The 19516-nt window shown below is 56.3% G+C and overlaps 1 protein-coding gene across 1 annotated transcript; it reads left to right on the top strand.

Moving 5' to 3' along the window:
- The first annotated feature begins 4834 nt into the window (after positions 1–4834).
- Positions 4835–15676, top strand: KCNS1 (potassium voltage-gated channel modifier subfamily S member 1). The gene is made up of 2 exons (XM_026076809.1): positions 4835–5870; positions 14959–15676. Exons 1-2 carry the CDS (start codon positions 4905–4907, stop codon positions 15412–15414), a joined length of 1422 nt encoding a protein of 473 aa, XP_025932594.1. The 5' UTR covers positions 4835–4904; the 3' UTR covers positions 15415–15676.
- The last annotated feature ends 3840 nt before the right edge of the window (positions 15677–19516 follow it).

Genomic DNA, 19516 nt, shown 5'->3' with positions numbered 1-19516 from the left:
GCGGCATCCCCGGGCGCTGCGGGGACCGGCATCCCGGGGCGCGGCGGGGATCGGGGCAGCAGCATCCCGGGGCGTTGCAGGGACCGGCATCCCGGAGCACCGGGGCACCGGCATCCCGGGGCGCGGCAGGGACTGGGGCACCGGCATGCCGGAGCACCGGGGCACCGGCACCCCTGGGCGCAGCAGGGACCGGGGTAGCAGCATCCCGGGACGCCGCAGGGACCAGCATCCCGGAGCACCGGGGCACCGGCAGCCCGGGGCGCGGCAGGCACCCGAGGCAGCAGCACCCCAGGGTGAGCGGGGACCCGGAGCAGCAGCGTGCTGGGATGAGCAGCGGCTGGGGCAGCAGCAGCCCGGGCTGAACGGGCACCAGGGATGCTCCTGCCGGCCTCTCTGCAGGCAGGCGTAGGAATCCCCTCTCTGCCCAGGTCTTCTCCCCGCGGGGCTGCCCCCCCGGGAGCCCCCGAGCGCAGGGCAGGGGCCGGGGGTCCCCTCCGGAGGGCTGTGCACCCACTGCGTGGACCTGGGAGCGGGAGGCTGGCACAGGGCAGGGCATCATCCGCTGCATTTGCTGGGCTGCCTGCTTGGAGCAGACCCCCGAGCAGCTGGCAGCACCCCCAGTCTGCACCCCGGAGGGAGCAGGGACCCCTCAGTTCTCCGCCCGCCCAGCCCTGGGCACTGGTGGGCCTCTCTGCGTATGGCAGCAGCGATGCTCTGGCTGCAGAGAACGGCTAGCAGCAGGAAGACCCCTTCCATGCTTCCCACCAGGGAAATCCCCCCCATCCCCCCAAAAGGGCTTGGTGCTGAACATCCTCTGCGACTCAGCCATGCGACTCTGCAGTGGCACTTTTGTATGACAGCAAAGCAAGCATCTCCCCAGCCCTGCTCCAGCTGCCCCAGCGCATGGCTGACGGGGAYGCCACCCCCTGCGTGAGCTGGGACATCAGGCAGCCCCTCTCCCCCTCCCTGGCACCCAGCGGGGGACCCTCGTCCCCACCGCAGTCCCGTGGGCACCGCAGGCAGGACTTTCTCCAGCAGGTTGCAACCACCACCCCTGCATGCCTGGAACATGCGGGGCCACAGTCYCAGTGCAACAGGGGGCTACAGGCAAAGGAGGAAGGGTTTCCTCCTTCCCTCCCCRTTTCTAAAGGCTCCTTTGAGAGAAGTCACACGACTCCCAGCTGGGAAGCCTTGCTGAGCTGTAAGTACAGGGCTTTTTATTTGGACTGTTAATCTAACTCCATTGTACCTGATTGGAAAAGCCCCTGTGTGCATTACTCCCTGCACTTGCTGCATCCGCACTTGAATGTCTATTAGCATCTTCCTTCCTACTCCCTTGGGTCCCCTCTGCCAGTTAGAATAAATATACATAACTTCCATTTGAAAGCCTTTAAGAAAAAAATACGTTGTCAAGGGAAACTCTTCTAGCATTTCTTACAGATATGCTTGATCCATTTTTATATTTTTTTTACTGTCACAGATGCATAGATCAGAGATTTTTTTTCTCCACAAGATGCATATTCCTTTGAAAGCCCAACACCCGGTTCACATTGAACTTGTGTAATTCAGATGGGTGTTTCCTTAAAACAGCTTATAATATATATCAAAATTCATCAGACTAGCATTATCTGGGTTTTTTTTCTCCCCAATATTTTATGGAGATTTTTGGTGACTAAAGGAAACCAAGAATTCCAAGGTTTTGGTGATTAAAGGAAGGATTTTTTTTTTTTTAAACTAAAGGGAAATTTTGCAAATTCACATTGCTCCAGACAGACATATTTGTATTCTCTGTCCATTGTGCTTTTTAAAAAATCTCAGCCTTCCCAGAGTAAGCTTCTGTTTTGCAGCAGATATTCCTGCAAATGTAAGTCAGGGGCATGCTTTGATAATCCAACAGCGGAGATCATGCCAGGTAATAGTTCACACCTCGGTTTTGTTTTAAAGGTGAGCTTAGCTATTCATGACATGAGCAGTCAAAAAAGAGCTATCAAACTATTAATTGTTGCTTTAGATTTCCAGATGAAAGCTATATGTGGGCAGAAATAATTTGCCCTATTCAAAAACGAGCATCAGAACGGAGAATCTCAGACAGTTCGCAACCCTTCTCCTCCCTCCGCTTTCTGTGCAGGAAGGAGGGATTTCCCGGCAGCACAAAGGCTTGCACATTCCTAACACCCACTGTGCGTCTCCCGTGGGAGACAGGTAGGAGCCGGCTCTCTCCCGGCGGTCAGGGGGACGCATGGCACCCCCGCGATGCAGGAGAGGGGTGCGAGGGGAAGGTGCTGAGCAGTGACATTGCTTCGGGCTCCGTCCCTGTCTCGCCAGCGCGGCCCCCGTAACCGCCCGGCTTGCGCTGTGCCCCATCCCCGGCTCCCCAAAGTCGTCCGCGTGTTTTTTGGGGACATTTTGCCCGGCCTCCCCGTGCTCTGCTCTTGTGCAGCAAAGGCTCGGGATCGATGCGACAGGCCGTGCGGGATCCCCCACGCACCCCCCACGCGCCCCGGGTGTGTTTGGCGCACRAACGCACAAGCTCCTTCTGGAAGGAACCTGGATTAGTCATCCCAACCCCACAGATGGGCTGTGTGGATGTCTTCCCTGGAGAAGATAATCTGTCACAGAAATTCCGATTTATCCCTGAAAAGGAGTGCTTACCCCGCCTTTGCTCCTATGCTTTTGTCTTAAGCATTAAAAAAGTTGAGCCTTTTTTCTTCCTTTTGAAAGGCGAGACAATGAGTCCCTCAGCTCGGAGGCTTGTCACAAGACCGGTCCCTCCTCCAGACACGGTGCAAGGGGAACAGGCTCGCTCGCTCTGCGGCGCAAAGCCTGTTCCTTTAAGGAGCCCTGGCTCCGAGATGCGGTGGAGTTAGCAGATGCCTTTGCCAGGCTATTTCTCACAAGTCTGGCATTCGCTGCACCCGCAGCCCCGCTCAGCTTAAAAACAGACCTCTGGGGTTTGTTTCCAGCCACGGCCCCGCTGCCTGCGCCTCCCAAGCTCTGCGCTGGTTTACGGGTGAAGGTGGCCCCCGGTCCCTGCCGGTCTGAGAAACCTTGTGTGCTGCATCTCACAGACCAYGGGGAAACACACAGACCCCTTCCCGCTTCAGTGTTTGCCCCAGAAAACCCGTCAGGGGTCCTGCTCCCCAGAGCGGCGGAGCCGGGAGCAAATGGTGCCCAGGGGAATTGGGGGTCTTCCGAGCGACAGGGTGCACGGGGGGAGTCGGTCCGTGGCGCTGGGGCTGGGGCCGGCCTCGGACGCTAGTGTCGGACACGACCTCGGCACCRCCACTGTGGTTACTGCAGCCTTTTTTCCCTGTTCCTGCTGCCTCTGTCGCCTGAAAGCTGGAAAACTTCAGCAGGTGACACAAGCCGGAGAGGTGAAGGGTTTCTCTAATAAGAAGCCGGCTCATTAAAACCACCGAGGGAAGCCTTTGAGAACGGAGAGCGACTAGTCTGGAGGGCACAGATGCCTTAATAACCACTAAAGCAAAAGCTCAGCGTGTGCAGAAGTCGTGTCATTAATAACAGCGACTCTGGAAGCACCAGTAGAGCTCAGGAGCAAGTGAAAGCAATGTAAATAGCGTGTTTTTTTTTTTTTTCCAAAGTAGCTGATGCACAGGGGAAAAATGTAATTCCTGAACTGGGAGAGCAATCCAGTGCCTCTTCCGATGACAAAGGGCGCCCCGGGGCCGGGGACAGCTATGGGGGCACCCAGCGCTTCCCGAGGGAGCACGCTTGCCGCTACCGAAAATCATCGGGAATCGCTCGTGGGTGCCCGGCTCCCCGTGGGTGCGCGGCACTGGGCTTCTGCGTTTCCCTGCGAACACGCACAGCACCGGGCACCTCTGCACCCGTCTGAAAACGGGCCCGCGTAGCTTGAAGTAATGCCATTGTAACAAATACAGTAGGTAAAGAAGTCTGATAGAAGATCCCAAATGGAGTATTTGCCTTTTTATTTTAAATCTCCTGTTGAGATGGATAAATGTGCTTTAAGGTGTGTGAGTACTTTGTTGGATGCTATGATTATTTTGCACTGGAAAATGGAATTTGTGCTGCACGGAAAACTCCAGCGTCCTGATACTTTTACAATCCTGAAACAGGCGAGAAATCAAAACCTTAATTTTTTTCTTCCCTACTAACATACAATTTTTTAATTCAGTCATCAATGATTCTGAATCATGTTTTTGTTATGCTTCAATATTGTAAAAATAATTTTAATATTTTACATGATAGAACACACAAGATGAAACAAAGCAGCCAGATGAAGTGTTTTGACACTTCTTCCTCTGAAATTCTCCCTAAAACTGACACCTTCTGTGAAAACACTTTGATTTGGCAAAACTGCCGTTGCTAGTGGGTACATGGTACCATCTAGGACTTTTTCACCAGGTCTAATTAGCAATGTAGGTAGGTAGTCTATGAAGCTCTGTGGCAGATTTGACAAGCACTGGGCAGCACAGGATCTATTTGTTCCACGGGGGAGGTTCTTTAGGAGATAAATCCTCTCTCCAGTGACTAATTATGCGCTCAGACAAGGAGAGCCCTGTAGATAAGATGCTGGAGGTGCAGTAAATGGTCTTTCTTAATCCATTAGTGGTCTGCAAAGGAAGAAACTTTAGGAGTTAAAAAAGGCAGGGAAAACTTTGACCTGCAAAAATCTTTCTGTTTTTTTTTTCTTTCTGCAACAAAGAACAAAACACCCACAGCTGCTTCTCTCCCCTCCCCTCTCCCCAGTCCTCACTTTTCAAAATGCAAACAAAATCCCCTCCCTTCCCCTGGGTGCTTTTGGCCCTGGCTTTCCCCAGCAGCGTGGCCGTGGCCAGTGCGAGGGGAGCGCCAGAGGTGTGAGGCCCTCCAGCTCTGCTGTGTGTTGTCTGCAGGTGGAACCAGCACCCGCTCTGCTGATCATGGTCAACAAGACCTTAAATTACTGGGGTCCCGACTTTGAGGAGGACGTTATCAACATCAACGTGGGGGGTCTGAGAAGAAGGCTCAGCTCCAGCGCCCTCTCCAAGTTCCCCGACACCCGTCTGGGGCGCTTGCTCTCCTGTGACTCGGAGGAGTCCATCCTGCAGCTCTGCGATGACTACGATGTGAGCGCCAGGGAGTTCTACTTTGACCGAAACCCGGGCTTCTTCCTCTATGTGCTCCACTTCTACCAGACGGGGAAGCTGCACGTCATGGAGGAGCTSTGCGTCTTCTCCTTCTGCCAGGAGATCGAGTACTGGGGCATCAACGAGTTCTTCCTGGATTCCTGCTGCAGCTACCGCTACCACGAGCGCAAGCTGGAAAGCCGGCACCACAACTGGGACGAGGAGAGTGAGGTCAGCAGCGTGGACACCTCTCCTGATGAGATATCCGATATCAACCATGACCTGCTGCGCTACAGCACGCTGCGCTGTGGCAACATGCGCAAACGCCTTTGGCTCACCATGGAGAACCCGGGCTACTCCATCCCCAGCAAACTCTTCAGCTTCGTGTCCATCAGCGTGGTGCTGGTTTCCATAGCGACCATGTGCATCCACAGCATGCCTGAGTACCAGGACGTGGACGAGAATGGCAATGTGCTAGATGAACCCATCCTGCACAAACTGGAGTACTTCTGCATCTCCTGGTTCACATTTGAAGTGTCTTCCCGCCTCCTGCTCTCACCCAACCCCAGGAAGTTCTTCAAGCACCCACTGAACCTGATTGACATTGTCTCAGTGCTGCCGTTCTACTTCACTCTCTTGGTGGATGTGACCGTGGGCAGCGACTCGGAGCTGGGCAACCTGGGCAAGGTTGTGCAGGTGTTTCGGCTCATGCGGATATTCCGGGTGCTGAAGCTGGCTCGGCACTCCACTGGACTGAGGTCGCTGGGGGCCACCTTGAAGGTAAACTAGCTCTCTATCTCCTTATCTACTCCTTTAGTGTCTGGGCAAGAAAGTGACCTCTGGGATGGCAGGGGGACATGGAGATATCCATTGCCACTGAGTCACAAGCTCTGGGTGGTGTCTGGTGAGCTTGCTGGGGGTGGTGGGCTGGGCTGGGCTGATCGTTTGTGTGTGCTAAGCCAAGCTAGCATGAGGAGTACTGCATTGGCCTTCTTTATGCCCAGACTCAGAGCAAACAGGAATTCTCACCACTGCTTGTAGACTTGCCTCATACAGGACTTGTGCTGCCATGGAATCAAGCACCCCTTCCCCACCACGATATGCTGGCGCTGTGGCACAGTGTTGGAATGGACTCAGTGGTGCACAGAGTGGATGGTGATTTCCCACCAGAAATGGGTCAGTGACTATCTGGACTGCGAGCTACCTGCTAAGCAGGGACCAAGCTAGCCAGCAGGCGCTTGGCAKGCCAACACCATGGTGTGTGCCACAGAGGCCACCAGCCTCCCCAGGTTCACTTGCTCCTGTCTCTAGTCCATCTGGAGAARGGGGAGTCTTCCTAGGAGCATGCTGCTAGCTGGCCTAAGGCCAGCATCAACCTTTGGTGTCTGCTCATCTGGGGAGACATGGATATCCAGGCTCAGCGGAGCTCAGACACTCAGAGGCTCCGGTATAGGATGAGGTTGGGACTGGCACATGGTCATGGGCAGTGCGGCAAGAGAAAAGGAAGGGATTAGCAGCAGGCCTGCTACAGCAGGGCCTGGGACAACTGGATCAAGGCAGGGTGCATGCCCCTGGCAAAGCCTGGGGAAAATGCAGTGTGCAGGGCTCGGGGGGGGGGGGGGCTGGCTCCCAGCTCCATGCTGTCCTCAAAAGGAGGAGATGCTGAGACAGTGCCAGGATCCCTATGAAGGACCAAGGAGATGGCACCCATGCAGGTTTGGCGAGAAGAGGTCCTCAGTCCTCCATGTCTTGCACCAAAACTGCGTCTCTCCCGAGCACCTCCCCAGCCCAGCAATCTCAGCCTCCAGGGACAGACCAAGAAAAGCAGCTGTGACAACAGCCAAAGTGTGAAGCTATTGTGAAATACTTGCCATCCTGGGTGCTGTGACCCAAACTACCTTCACTTCAGTTCTGCCCCCAGCGTGGGCCAGACTGTGGTGCCCTGCACCAGGCTGCTGTCGGCTTTCTCATGCTGTCGTTCCCTTCTCCATCCCCTTTGTGTCGAAGGTGATGTGCACCTGAACTAACGTATCTGGGGAGAGCTGGGGGGATGAAACTGTTCCCTCACTTCCACATCTTACTGCACTCACACAGAATATACGTCTTGATAGAGAGACCATTTAAATTCAGCCCTTAATTGTCCCTTGTTCTTGGCGACCATGTCCAGAGAAATCTTAAGGCAACTCCTTGAGCCTGGCAAGCAGCTGCAGAGCAACACATGTTCCTGCCTGCTCCTTACGCCCCTGCCACAAGCAGGGCTGGCTTGCAGCACTGCTGGCCTGGGAGGAAATCACCAGGGCAAACTCATCCCCTCCCTTGTGTTACTCCTCTCAGATCCCCACTTTCAAGGCAGAAGACTGATTTTCAAACACTGCTCATGCAAAATACCTCCCCTTTCAAACAAACAGTACGCCTTCTTTCAGGTCTAGCTGAGGAAAGCAATCTTCATAACAGAGCTTGAAATTAAACCAAAAGGACACTTTCCCCATGCCAGCTCAGTGCCTGGCACAGCACAGGCCAGCTTCGCAGCCTGRTGCTGCTCCTACAGGAAGGGTGAAGGATCTTCACTGGCTGGAAGTGGGTCCAGCCACAGCTGGCAATGCTGCTGCAGCACAGTGCTCAAGACAGCAAGGGGTGTTCTGGGGTTGGCAGGACTTGATTGCCAGAGCTAGAGCAGCTCTCATAGGTGAGCCACTGGGACAACCTGTGGGTACGGCTGGGGGAGGACAGGCAGCAGGAAAGGTCTTCTACTGACTTCTGCTGTGAAGCAGGACCAGCTCAGGCCAGCACTTATCCTGGAARTCCCATAGGGCATTAGAAAAGGTGGGAAAGCTCCCCAAATCCTCAAAGCCTGCTACAAGCATGGGCCAGGGAGTATTGTTTGAAAAGAAAGAAGCCTGAAGTCCTACCTGCATCCTATTTCTTTCTGAAAATCCACCTTGGAAGAGCATTTAGCAAATGACAGACCCATGTAAAACTGCTTGCAGAATTTAAATAAAATTGTACATGTGGGAAAGGCTCCCTGAACCCTTTCAGTGCTCCATTTAAGTGTGGATGACACACTGCAGCAGGGCAGGGACTGATGGGCTCATTTGCAAGTTATTAAGCAGCAGATGAGATCTGGGGACCCAGAAGTGTCCTGGCTCTGCCCTTTGCTGAGCTGCTGATTCACCCAGTGACGTGATAGAAAGCGCCGCTTCTCGGGGACTCCAGAGCCAGCTGTAAATGGGGATGAGCGAAGACACAAACCTGAYGCAGCAGCTTGGCATTGTGATTTACTGGGCTCATAAATTACAACATCTTGTTAATCATAATTTACTTCCTACTGCAAGCGCATAAAGCAGCAGTGGAGGAATAAAGCCTGTTAACAGGCAGGAAGTGGGAGCGAGGTCTGTGGCAAGTGGAGTAATCATTCTGCCACGAAGATGCTAGCAGAGGGATTTCTGCCATTTGTGCATCGTAAACTCTGAATGGTCTTCCAGTTGCCTGGGGCTTGATCTAGGGTCTATTTAATTTGATGAGAGTCTTGTCAGGGGACAAGCAGCCTTGGGGATAGATTTGTTGCAAACCACATCCAGCCGCATTGCTTCCTGGACACCCGCTGGTGCTCTTCTACCTCAGCTCCTGCTCCAGCTCCCAGCCTCGCGGGGCTGCCRGTGCAGCGCTGCTCTCTCTTCTTCCTCCCTGCTGTGCACTGACATCTGTTATAGCTATTATACTTCCCAGATACAGGTTTGATGCCTGTCTCCCACCAGCAGGCAATAGGTGTAAAGCATTGAGTAATTTAGGCCCCAACAGAGATCTACAGAAGTTACTATTTGCTCCCGTAGAGGCCTAAATACACAAATAAATCGGCAGAGCCAGAGCTGCATGTCCCCAGACAGCAGATACGCCACCCTGCCTTTGCTGCATCAGCAYCGGCCACCCCAGACTGGGGTCTGCCTGCCATCTCCAAGCTTGGTCCCCACTCTGTTATCTCTGGCCAGCACCCTAGGGCTCAAACTGGGCCCCTTCATTGCATTTTTCTTCTGTTGTATTGGAGGAAAAAGTCTGGCACACTCCACAGGGGGGGGAAGGAGCCCATGCATGACCTATCAAAATCCCTAACTTGAAGGCTCTTATTGACTGGGAGGCTGCAAAGCAGCCCTAGACCTTGTGTAGGAGGGAGCCCCAAGTGCTGGGCCAGCATTGGGGTGGCTGTTTCACAGGAGCCTGTCCTTGGCTTGGGTCACTGCCCTGCAGACGGCTGCTTGCTGAGCCAATGTGCCCACCCGAACCAGAACTGTGGCTGCCTACCTCTGGATCAATGAGAAAACCACACATTTTGAGGATAAATGGCTGCAAATAGGCAGCAGCCAGTGTCTGAAGATCAGCCAGGAGATTCCTGGAGCCTCTCGTGTGCYGCGAGCCCTGCCCCTGCCCCTGTTTGTAAATCAGAGCAGCAGGAGCTATCGAACGGCTTGACTTCCCCCTCCCCTTCACCCTCCAACACGTCCCAGGGACATAACGGATACTCTTTAAAAATGCATAAGGTTATCTGGCTCTGCTGCTCCCAGTCTGGGACCTATAGACGTGCTTGTTAAGCTCCAGCCAGGAGCAAGTCTTTTATGGCCAGCTGATACATACTTGAAACTCAGTGACTTTGAGCTGTCTGTCCTCCTTGAGGACCTCACTTGGATTTGCTATAGGGCATTTGCGGCCACTGGTGACGGTGGAGGAGAAGGGTATTATTTCTTGCTCCCTGCTGCAAATCCACCTTCTTTATTTCTTGTCTTGACCACGGAAGTTCTTTTCCCCACATCTTTTGCTGTTTGATTTTCTCAAATGTTATTTCGTTTAGTCATTATATGGTCTCCCATAAAGCATTCCTTGGCTATTAGGAGACTGAAATCAGAGCTCTAATTTCCTCACCCCAAAACATGAAGCACAAGTCAGCAGATCACTGCACAAAAACATCCAAGAAATTCCATTGCRACAATCAAAAAATAACTGAACTGCAACAGGACCATTCCCGGGTGGAAAACCTGACACGCTGGCTCACACCAGATCAGCAGCACTGGGATTCCTTTAGCACTTGCTGGTGGTTAGTCTGAACTTGCTAGAAAATGTGGGGGCTTGCAGTCCCCGCTGGGCTGTGGTAGATGCTCCTCTCRGTGTGCGAGGCTTTAAAAGCATGCTTTCAGGTAGGGTTCACTTGGTGGTTGCCTGTAACTCTGCTCCCAGCCCCATATGGGACAAATCCTGGGAGATACCCTCCAAGAAGGCCAACAGGAAGGACATAGCCAGCAAACACTTGGCTAGATGAAACCCCAGCTCCCTCTGCTCAGTGCTCCTACCTGTCCAGCCTGGTTCCTCTTCCCGTGATACAACACCAGATGATTACCATCAGTCCCAGACAGTATGGTAGAGCTAATTGCCTTTCAAGACAGCAGCTGGCCTCYGGGGCATTCAGCAGGGCAGGGCTTCTCCTTCAGGGTCTATCCTGTCATCTCCTTTGGCTTCACAGATCTCCTCCCTGCCTCCCCCATGTCTCTGTCTCTCTGAACATTTCTGGGCTCAGAAATCACCAGTTCATTCATCATTTCAGTATCATTTTGATTTTAACCCATCTCCATCTCTGCTGCACTGCAGAGCTCTTGGCACATATCTTGCAGGACACGTGGCAGGGACAGGATCTGGGTGCTGATTTTGGCCCCATCGCCAAAGCTGGCCTATGATGGTCTGACCAGTCCCAACTTGTCCTCCATCAATCACCTTCCCAGCTTCACCTGCTGCCTGCCCCATTTGCCCACAGGTTTTTTCCCCCCAGTCATTCGGCATGTGCTTATATTTTGCTCAAAAATGAAAAATATCAGAAGGAAAAATTTCAACAAAAATATTTCAGTTTGAAAACAGAGGAGACACAGACTCTTAAAGGAGCTTCACAGCATGTTTAGACAGTTGTCTGTCCCGCTGCAGCCTCTGCCAGATCCACATGGCAGGTGCAGTTTGGGTGTCTCGTAGCTCGCCCGGGCTCCCTCTCCCATGGTGTTTGGGTTCCCGGATCCCCTTGGATTTGGGCTCGGTGSGACGGGTGCGTGGCCGTAAGCCCAGGGCCTGTAGCACCCAGTGGAGATGGGGTGCTGAGACCCAGCTGCAGCTCAGCCACCCCAAGCTGTTTAACGGGTCCCAAAACAAAGCATTTCAGACTGATTTGATGGCCGGGGCTGCTTCGATTCAGGTTAGCTCTGAGGCTGAACAGTGTGTTTTGCTCTGAGTCTSCCATGGAGAAGCAACAAAACCTGAAGGGAAATGCAATTATCTCAGAAACAGAAGTTTCCRTAAGAAAAAAAACCTCTTCCCCCAGGAACCAGTCCCCACTTGCTCATCGTTCGTTGTGGATCGATCAGTTTGTCCTTCCTCGGCCGCCCACTGGCGATCTCTCGCGGAGCTCATCAGGGTGCAGGTGGTGGCACTGGTCTGGGGGGAATCCGCTGCCCGGCTGGCACCTCCCGAGTCGAGCTGGGCCTGGGCAGACGGGCACGAGGGGCTGGGAGGGCTTGTGCAGCCCCAGCCCAGCTGCGGCGTGTTGCCGCAATGCGGGAGAGCGGCAGCCCGTAGCCAGGATGAGCAACAGGAGGGGAGGTGGCCAGGAAAGGGCCCGTCTGGGATCAGCACCCTCCGAGTTCCTGGAGCAAAGACACTTGCAGGACAGGGAACGTCAGGGGAGAGACAACAAGCATTTCTGGCTGGCAGTTTCCTGCATCAGACGCAAGGAATTGAGAGTTTACCCAAGCCTTTTCCTGTGAGGCTCAGATTAGGAGATGTATATGGGATTGCCACTGGCATGCCATGGGATTGATGCCCTGGGGACATGCTCTGGGGCTCCTTGGGCGACTGGCTGGGGTGAATCGCATGGTGTTGTTGTTGTTGCGCTGTTGCTAGACCTGCTCTGTGCATTTGGGAGACATTTGAGCTGGGGCCACAACAGCATCTCTCCCTGGCACACAGCTGAGTAGGAAAAGGAAATCTTGAATTTGGGAGCGGGTGGGGGTGAACTGTGCTTCCTCCTGTCTCCCTGCAAGGGAAGATAGCCTCGACCAGCCTGGTGGACAGATAACCCCAGCTATACGTGTGTGCTCAGCCCCCTTCTAGTGCTGACAAAGAAATGCCAGCAATTAAAAGCTACAGAAAAAGGGCACTGAAGGCAYGGCGAGGGGGCTGTGCAGAGCCAGGAAAAGAGCTTGTCTGAAGAGCATCCCGTGTACGGAGGAGAGCAGGGGGCYGCATTCAAAGTGATCTGCAGAGGATCTGGCCCAGCTCAGGGGGTTTCCTGCCGCGGTGCTCATCCCCATGGGGTGAGGCCATCAGTGGGCCATGGCTGCYGCACCCCAGCATGCCGCGAGCTGGGAAAGGGGCTGGCAGCAGAAACCACTGCAGCTGGCTTGGCTGCTCCTGCACCCATGGGCCCCGAGGTGAAGGACGGGGGGCTGCTGGTTGCAGACTCAGCACCCAGCCGGCTCCTGGCCAGGGCAGGGCAGAGGGCAGGACAGCAGGACGGCAGGACAGCAGGCATGGGGCTGTGCCAGCAGCCCAGCTCTCCAGCAAAGGACACGTCTCCCTGCCCTCCCGTGTGAAGCAGCAAACCCATCCAGGGCCCCTGGACACGCAGCGGTGCTGGGATCTCCTTAGCTCTGAGCTGCTTGGAGTCCTCCAGCACCTGCAGCCAAACTGGGGGACCTGCTAAGGCAGGACCCTGGGGGGGTCAGGGTTAGATGGACCCTGGCTATGGGGACTGGTAGATGGTGTCCCAGTACGGGAGGGACCTGGGCGCTTGGCTGCCTTCCCCGCGGAGCAGCACAGCTCAGCTTGGGCAAAGCCTTCGCGAGAGCTGAGCTGAGCAACCCTCAGCCAAGCAAGCCAGGGCCTTGTGGGGACAGCAGGGGACTTTGGGCTAAAACACAGGTTACAGCTTGAGCTGAGCCTCCAGCAAGGACGCACATCCTCTCCCTGCTCGCACATCGCTGGTGGCTCGAGAAAATACAAATCACTTCACTTAGAGGCTGCCTATTAGATGGTTCCTGGGGACCTGCCAAGATAAAAGGAAAATGTGTCTAAACGTTATTAGCCAAGATCAGGTTAGTGGCAGTGTTGGAGGCCAGGGGAAAGGCGCTCGCGCTGGGAAGCTTTGCTGGGAAGCCCAGGGCTCCTTCCCCTCCCGGGACTGTCTCTTCCTTGCAGGCCACGTAAAGAGGGTGGAGAAACGGCTGCTAGGAGGAGGTGACAGGGAAAGGCCGATTGCCGGGGCCGTCCCACGTGCTCCAGGTGGGGGTCACGCGCAGCACGCCGATCACCCCGCGTCCGCCGGGTCAGCACGAGGGTCCATCCGCAGAGGCGTCCCCCCGCTGCTCCGCCTGGCCCCATCTCGGTGCTGCTCTCGCTCCGATCCGGGTGTCTCGCCCCCTGCGCCGCTCTGCGGTTTGACTTCCAGGTGTTACCGCTGCACCGCTGTCCCTTCCGCTCTGACGCGTACTCCCTGCCCACGAACCGGCAGCTGCCTGGTGGCCCGTGTCCCACACGTGTGGTTGGGGCCGCTCTCCCCATCTGATGGGTTGCCCCTGCCAGGTGGCCAAGCGGCAGTGCCACCGCTGCAGGGGCGTCCCCGTGGCGTGACAGCCCGCCGGGTCGCTGGGCTGCCAGCGCAGAGCCCGYGAGGGTTTGGAGCCCGTGGGCAGCGCCAGCCGTGTCCCAGCCACCTGCCGCCGGGTGCTGGGGGGCACCGCCAGCAGTGCCCGCAGCGCGTGGACGCGGCTCAGCCGGGGGAGACGCTCCTCCGTCCCGCTGCGCTCTCCTCCCCGCCGCTGCACCGGGGCTGCGCGTCCCCCGCCGTGACCACCCCACGCCTGCGGTGGTTCCCAAAGCCCGGCAATTCCCGCTGTGCGGGCGGCTCAACGCGGCGGCTGCATTCGCACGACGGCAGCGGGGAGCAGGGGGAGCACCAGAGCAGCGCGACYGTGCGCCCCACGCCACGTGTGCCGGCAGGGCTGGGGACAGCCTGCGCGAGGGCGCGACGAGCATGGGTCGCAGCCCGGCGCCCGAGGGCCACAAAACTTCTCCGATGAAGGCTCTGCCCATCCTCCTCCTCCTCCAACACCGGGGACATCGCCTCCTTCGCGCCCAGCTCTCCCGAGCACGCGTTCGCGGCGGACGAGTGGCAGGTATCGATCTGCGGGGGGCGATCRCTCGTGGCCCTCACCAGGGACGCCCTGGGAGGCGTGCGGCTCCGTCGAATGTGAGCTAGGCAAGGCTGGGCATGGGGTCGACACGAGGCCACCTCCCAGCTCCGTGCTGCTCTGCGGGTGCCGGACACAAGAAGCTGCTGCRCGCGGCAGACAGGCACACGCTGCAGCAGCGGTCGCTGGTGCCACTGGGGTGCAGAGGCCCAGGGAGACCCCCAAAGCAGTGCGCCTCGGCACCCTGGGTGACGGGACAGCCTGGGGCCCTCTCAGCGGAGGGGAGAGCAGCACCGGCTCAGGAGCTGGCTGGGGACACAGCACTGCTTTCTGTAGACATCTACAACGACCCCCAGCCTTCTGCAGCCAAACTCCCTGCTCACGCCAGCTCCGCGTCTCCCCTCAAATTCCCCCTTCTGTCCCAGGACAGACAGGAGCGTGATGGTGCTGCAGGATGCTGGGCTGGGTAAGAGGGAACAGACTGTGCACCATGTTTCTAGGAGATCTTGGGGCAGAGCTGGGTAAAGGCACAAGGGACCATCGAGGTACCACGTGTAGGGAGGGCTGCTTTACATTTGTGCTGTGGCAGCCTGGTTTCCTGGCCCCAACGGTGGCACATTGGCCCCAGATGACCGTCCCTCTGCTTTGCCTTTCAGCACAGCTACAGGGAAGTGGGGATCCTGCTGCTCTACTTGGCTGTGGGGGTGTCYGTCTTCTCCGGCGTGGCCTACACAGCAGAGAAGGAGGAAGACGTCGGCTTCGACACTATCCCGGCCTGCTGGTGGTGGGGGACGGTCAGCATGACGACCGTGGGATACGGCGACGTGGTGCCCGTCACTGTGGCTGGCAAGCTGGCAGCTTCAGGCTGCATTTTGGGTGGGATCCTGGTTGTGGCATTGCCCATCACCATCATCTTCAACAAGTTTTCCCACTTCTACCGCAAGCAGAAGGCCCTGGAGGCTGCCGTGAGGAACAGCGAGAAGAAAGATCCTGAGGACCTGGAGAACTCCTCCAGCCAGAACCAAGACTCAGAGGCCCTGAGCGAAACCTCCCTGGGCAGAGGCAGCCCAGACCGCCATGGTCTGACGAAGGGCATSCTCCCCGCTCCTTGAACCCCGGAGCCGGAGCTGACGGCAGCACCATGGCACCGGGAGGTGCAGAGGACTTGGTTCACATGGTATGACCTTTCTTTCATAACAGCTTGCTCACTGTGAGTGCAGCAAGAGCTGAAGCCCCGGCAGCGCTTGTACACGACACTGCTGTTGCACAAGGACAGCACCAAGAAGCCATCAGCTAACACAAAAGTGGACCTGTGGTGGCCAGGTTCTCCAACTAGCTGTCTTGCCTCCTTAGCCCACTACACCGTATCTGGCTTAATCCACCCCCCATGCAAAGGACGGAAGGGGTCAAAGGAGATGTCCATCAGGCACCAGCTGTTTCCAACACCCAGGGAGGTGGGAAGCAGCAACTGTGTCTGTTTGGACATCTCTCAGCCTTTCGCCAGTGAGGGCCATGCTGACCATGCTCCCCCGGGACCTGCAAACTGAGGCCAGGGCACAAGACATACTCACTGCCTTGGAGGCAGAAAAGGAGTGAGTGAGAAAAAAAGAAATACAGACGCAAGGAGTCTTTGAACAAGGCCCCAGTGCCTCCAGATCAGGCACTACCCTGGCTGAGTGAAGGGTGATTTTCCTCTACCCTGAAAGTTTTGTATCATCTAGAGTAAGGTTAAAAAACTCCTCTCACTCAGTCCTCCTCAAAGGCATGAAGTCCGTGCAGCAGCCTGTTGGCAATGGAGGTTTCCAAAGCAGTAAGGGTGAGACAATCCCTCAAACCACTCTGGCTGCCCTTGCAGATCTTGAGCCAGCTTGGTATAAACTCTAGTCTCAACCTCTTCCTACCCTCAAGCCCTCAGCTGGCAAAGGCCTCAGATGGTTTAGCTCCCCAGCAGGCAATGGGAAAAAGGGCAAGGTAGAAAATGAGGTTGTAAGGGATGAGATGTGGTGTCCAACTAGGGCAAATCCCACTTTCCTCATCCCCTGCAGCAGGATTGACTAGACCTGACCTCCCCTAGTCAGTGTATTGAGCCCGTCCTTGCTGACACTGGTGCAGGACCCTCCACCTCATCCTCTGCCCACCCATCCCTGGCATCACCCTCTTGTCCCTCCCCTGGTGGGTGCCAGCCAGCAGGATCAGGCCTGGCTGTTGCGGTCAGCATGGGCCAACAGCTGTTTGGTTTCTCCACTGCAAGAGCCTTTATCAAAAGAGCTGGGTTTCAACCGCTCCCTTCCTGTCCCCCTTCCCCATACCCTGCGTCAAGGGGCTGGGAACAGCGCAGAGCAGCCGGGGCTGCTGGCCTGGGCTCCAGGATCTGCACGTGAAGGTTGTGCTGAGCCTCTCAAGTCGTAGGAGATGCGGGTGTCTGCACAGAGGGCAGGGAGTCCCTGGTCCCATCCATCCCCCTCCTGAGACAGCGCGGGACGCCCAGGCCAGCAGCACGCTCATGGGTTGGCAGGTCACCCCATGCTGGGGTGTGCAGCACAGCCAGGGAACAAGATCCCGTCAGTGTGAATGGGCCACCAACCTCTCCTGGTGATGGCCAGGCGAAAGGGCTGCTGTCCTTTGAGGCAGGAGCAGCCGAAGGGGATCAAGGCTGGAGACCGGAGGGGTGGGAAGCAGGGCTCAGCCAGCCCTGCTGGGGCTCTTCCTACAGCCCGTCGCCCCACGGGACCCCCAGCAGTGCCTCCTCGGGCACTGAGCCGAGGGGGCACCGATCGTTTCAGAGGGGCAGCTTCTCTCTGCCCCTCGAAGTGCAGCAGAGCAGCTCCGTCCCATGTCGCCGCAGAGGAGGTACCAAGTCCCCGCAAAGGACAGTCAGGGAGCAGACACGGCAGGGACACTGCTGGGCACAGAGGAACTGCCTCTGCCACTGCCCTGTGCCAGCGAGTTATGCCCAGCGAACAAACCCAGCTGGATTTGGCGTGCGCCCTGGTCCCCCTTGCTGCAGACCCCAGCCCAGGTTTGCTCTGCTGGCTCATGTCTTTCTGCCTTGGGGCCAAGCAGGGCCGAAGCACTTCAAGGAGGCGGGGAGGCCCCGCTGCCCGGCCTCGTGGCAGGCCAGCATGTTTATCCCACCCTTTGGGTGCCGAGCTGTGCGTCCTCCTTCTGCAAGAGAGGAAACGCCGTGCCTGCACGGTCCCTACCGAAACCCCGACACTGACCTGCACTGCATCTGCTGGAGAGCGGGGCAGGGCAGGGGGGGCAGCTCTGCCCGCAGAGCACTTTGCTCCCCCAGCGCCGACCGCACTGTGGGTCCTGGCACCGTAAGGCCTGAGCATCTTGCGGCGGGGTAGGGAGGTCACCCCATGCCCTTCAGACGGCAGCCAGGGCCTGGAGAGCCAGGGCTCCTGGGCAGCATCTGGCTGCCCGTTCCCAGCTGGATCCGCAGCCAGGCTGAGCACATTCATAGCTGCTCCCAGCACCGTGTTCATTCCCTTATGGAGCTTCTCCTTGATCCCTGGTTCTCTCTGTGCACAGAGAAATACATCAAGTGATACCTGGTTTTAGCAGAACAAATGTGCACCCYGCAATTACTTAATGAGCTTGAAAATATTTTGACGGCTACAAGATGGCCACAGCCACCTGGACYGTCGTGTTTGCATCCGGCTGTCCTGGCTGCCTGCCTGGGCACAGCGTGGGGCTGCAGCGGKCGGCGAGTCAGAGGGCTCTGCCCGTAGCAATCTGCTGGCCACGGGGAGGAAAAGACAACAAGCCAACAGCTATGCAGGCCCAGCATTTTGAACCCAAGTACRACACAGGGAGAAGGTCCCCAGGGAACAGCAGTGTGCGATGGGACGGTGCTCACACTCCTAGCGTCATTGAGTCTTCCAGTATTGACGTTTTGTGGTCCAACCTGCACTCATTCTTACTGCGAGTCGTGACCGGCGAGCTCTCATCATCTGCGCTGGACCAGCTCCGGCTGCACTGTTACTTGAATAAAGGAAGGAGTTTCCCCTTCTCTCCATAAATATTCCAGTAGCAAAATGTATTAAAATGTGAAAACTAAATTACATGTATTAATTAAAAGTATTATGCAAAGAATTAAAAGAGCATGTAAATTAATTTTCTATCTATGCATGGGATGCATACTGTATATTTTATTAAAGATCTCAGTGACCCACTTTGGAAGCTGTTTTTCTGTTTCACAGAAGCTTGGAGTGTCTGTGTTCGTACAGCGAGTCGGCTGGTTTGGGGCAGGGTCAATAGGTTAGTAAAGACAGTCCCTTACAGCCAGGAGCAGGCTGGCTCTTTGCAGTGATTCCTGCAACAGGTCACTGTATCTGGGCTGAGCCCCTCTGGGTGGGAGGCAGCTGTTCGGAAAGCAGGAGTGTGGGTGCACCGTGCAGGGGGGCGATCGGGCTCTGGAGACCATGATCACTCACTTCATTCCCCTTGGAGGTGATGCGGCAGCGTGGAAGCCCAGAAACGGCAGGTTCACCCTGCTCTGCCGTGCCCACAGAGGACGGCCGGGGAGGGGGTTGTGCCTGTTGGGGTGACTACCTCCCACCCTGCTTGGCTCCCACAAGCGGGCTGGAAAGATGCTATTTCTGGTACCCAAGGTGGGAGGCAGCTTCACATGGGATGTCACTGCATGGATCGTACTGGGGGGCTGCCGAAAGATGGCGATTCCCCATGAGTCAGCACCTGGGTCCAGATTTCACAGCTATGGTGCAAAACAGAGTTCACATAGAAAGCTCCTGAATGGGGGATAAGAGCTCGTCCACATGCCTGAAAAGGTGGCGTTTCACTAGCTGGAGATCCAGGATCCCCCATTCTCCCAGTTGGCCTACCGAACTGAGCGCCCTGGGGCTGCGCAAGAACGAGTCAGAGCGCCAGGGCCCTGCGAGAGGAGCACACACTGCCAGGCATCGCGGTGCGAGGCAGCCACGTGCACAGCAGCTTTCAGAGGGAGAGAAAAGGATCGCAATTAACGATTGCAAAAAAGGAAAAGGATCACAAGTGTCAGTGGTTTTGCCCAACTTGGTTAAACAACCTCCTTAAGCGTCAACAGATGCCTGTAGGACGCACACATGTTCCCGTCTGTGTTCCCAGCCGCTCTGCTCACCACTGTGACTATTAGCAAGGGTAGCAGACCAGGAGTTAACAGCCTGCCATAAATTAGCAACAAGGAGGAGAGAGCAAGCCCACGGACCC

This window comes from Apteryx rowi, unplaced genomic scaffold (assembly GCF_003343035.1).
Source record: "Apteryx rowi isolate R43461 unplaced genomic scaffold, aptRow1 scaffold_44, whole genome shotgun sequence".
Lineage (NCBI taxonomy): Eukaryota > Metazoa > Chordata > Aves > Apterygiformes > Apterygidae > Apteryx > Apteryx rowi.
Note: the sequence above shows the minus strand (reverse complement) of the source record. Positions and strands in the feature narration are given on the sequence as shown.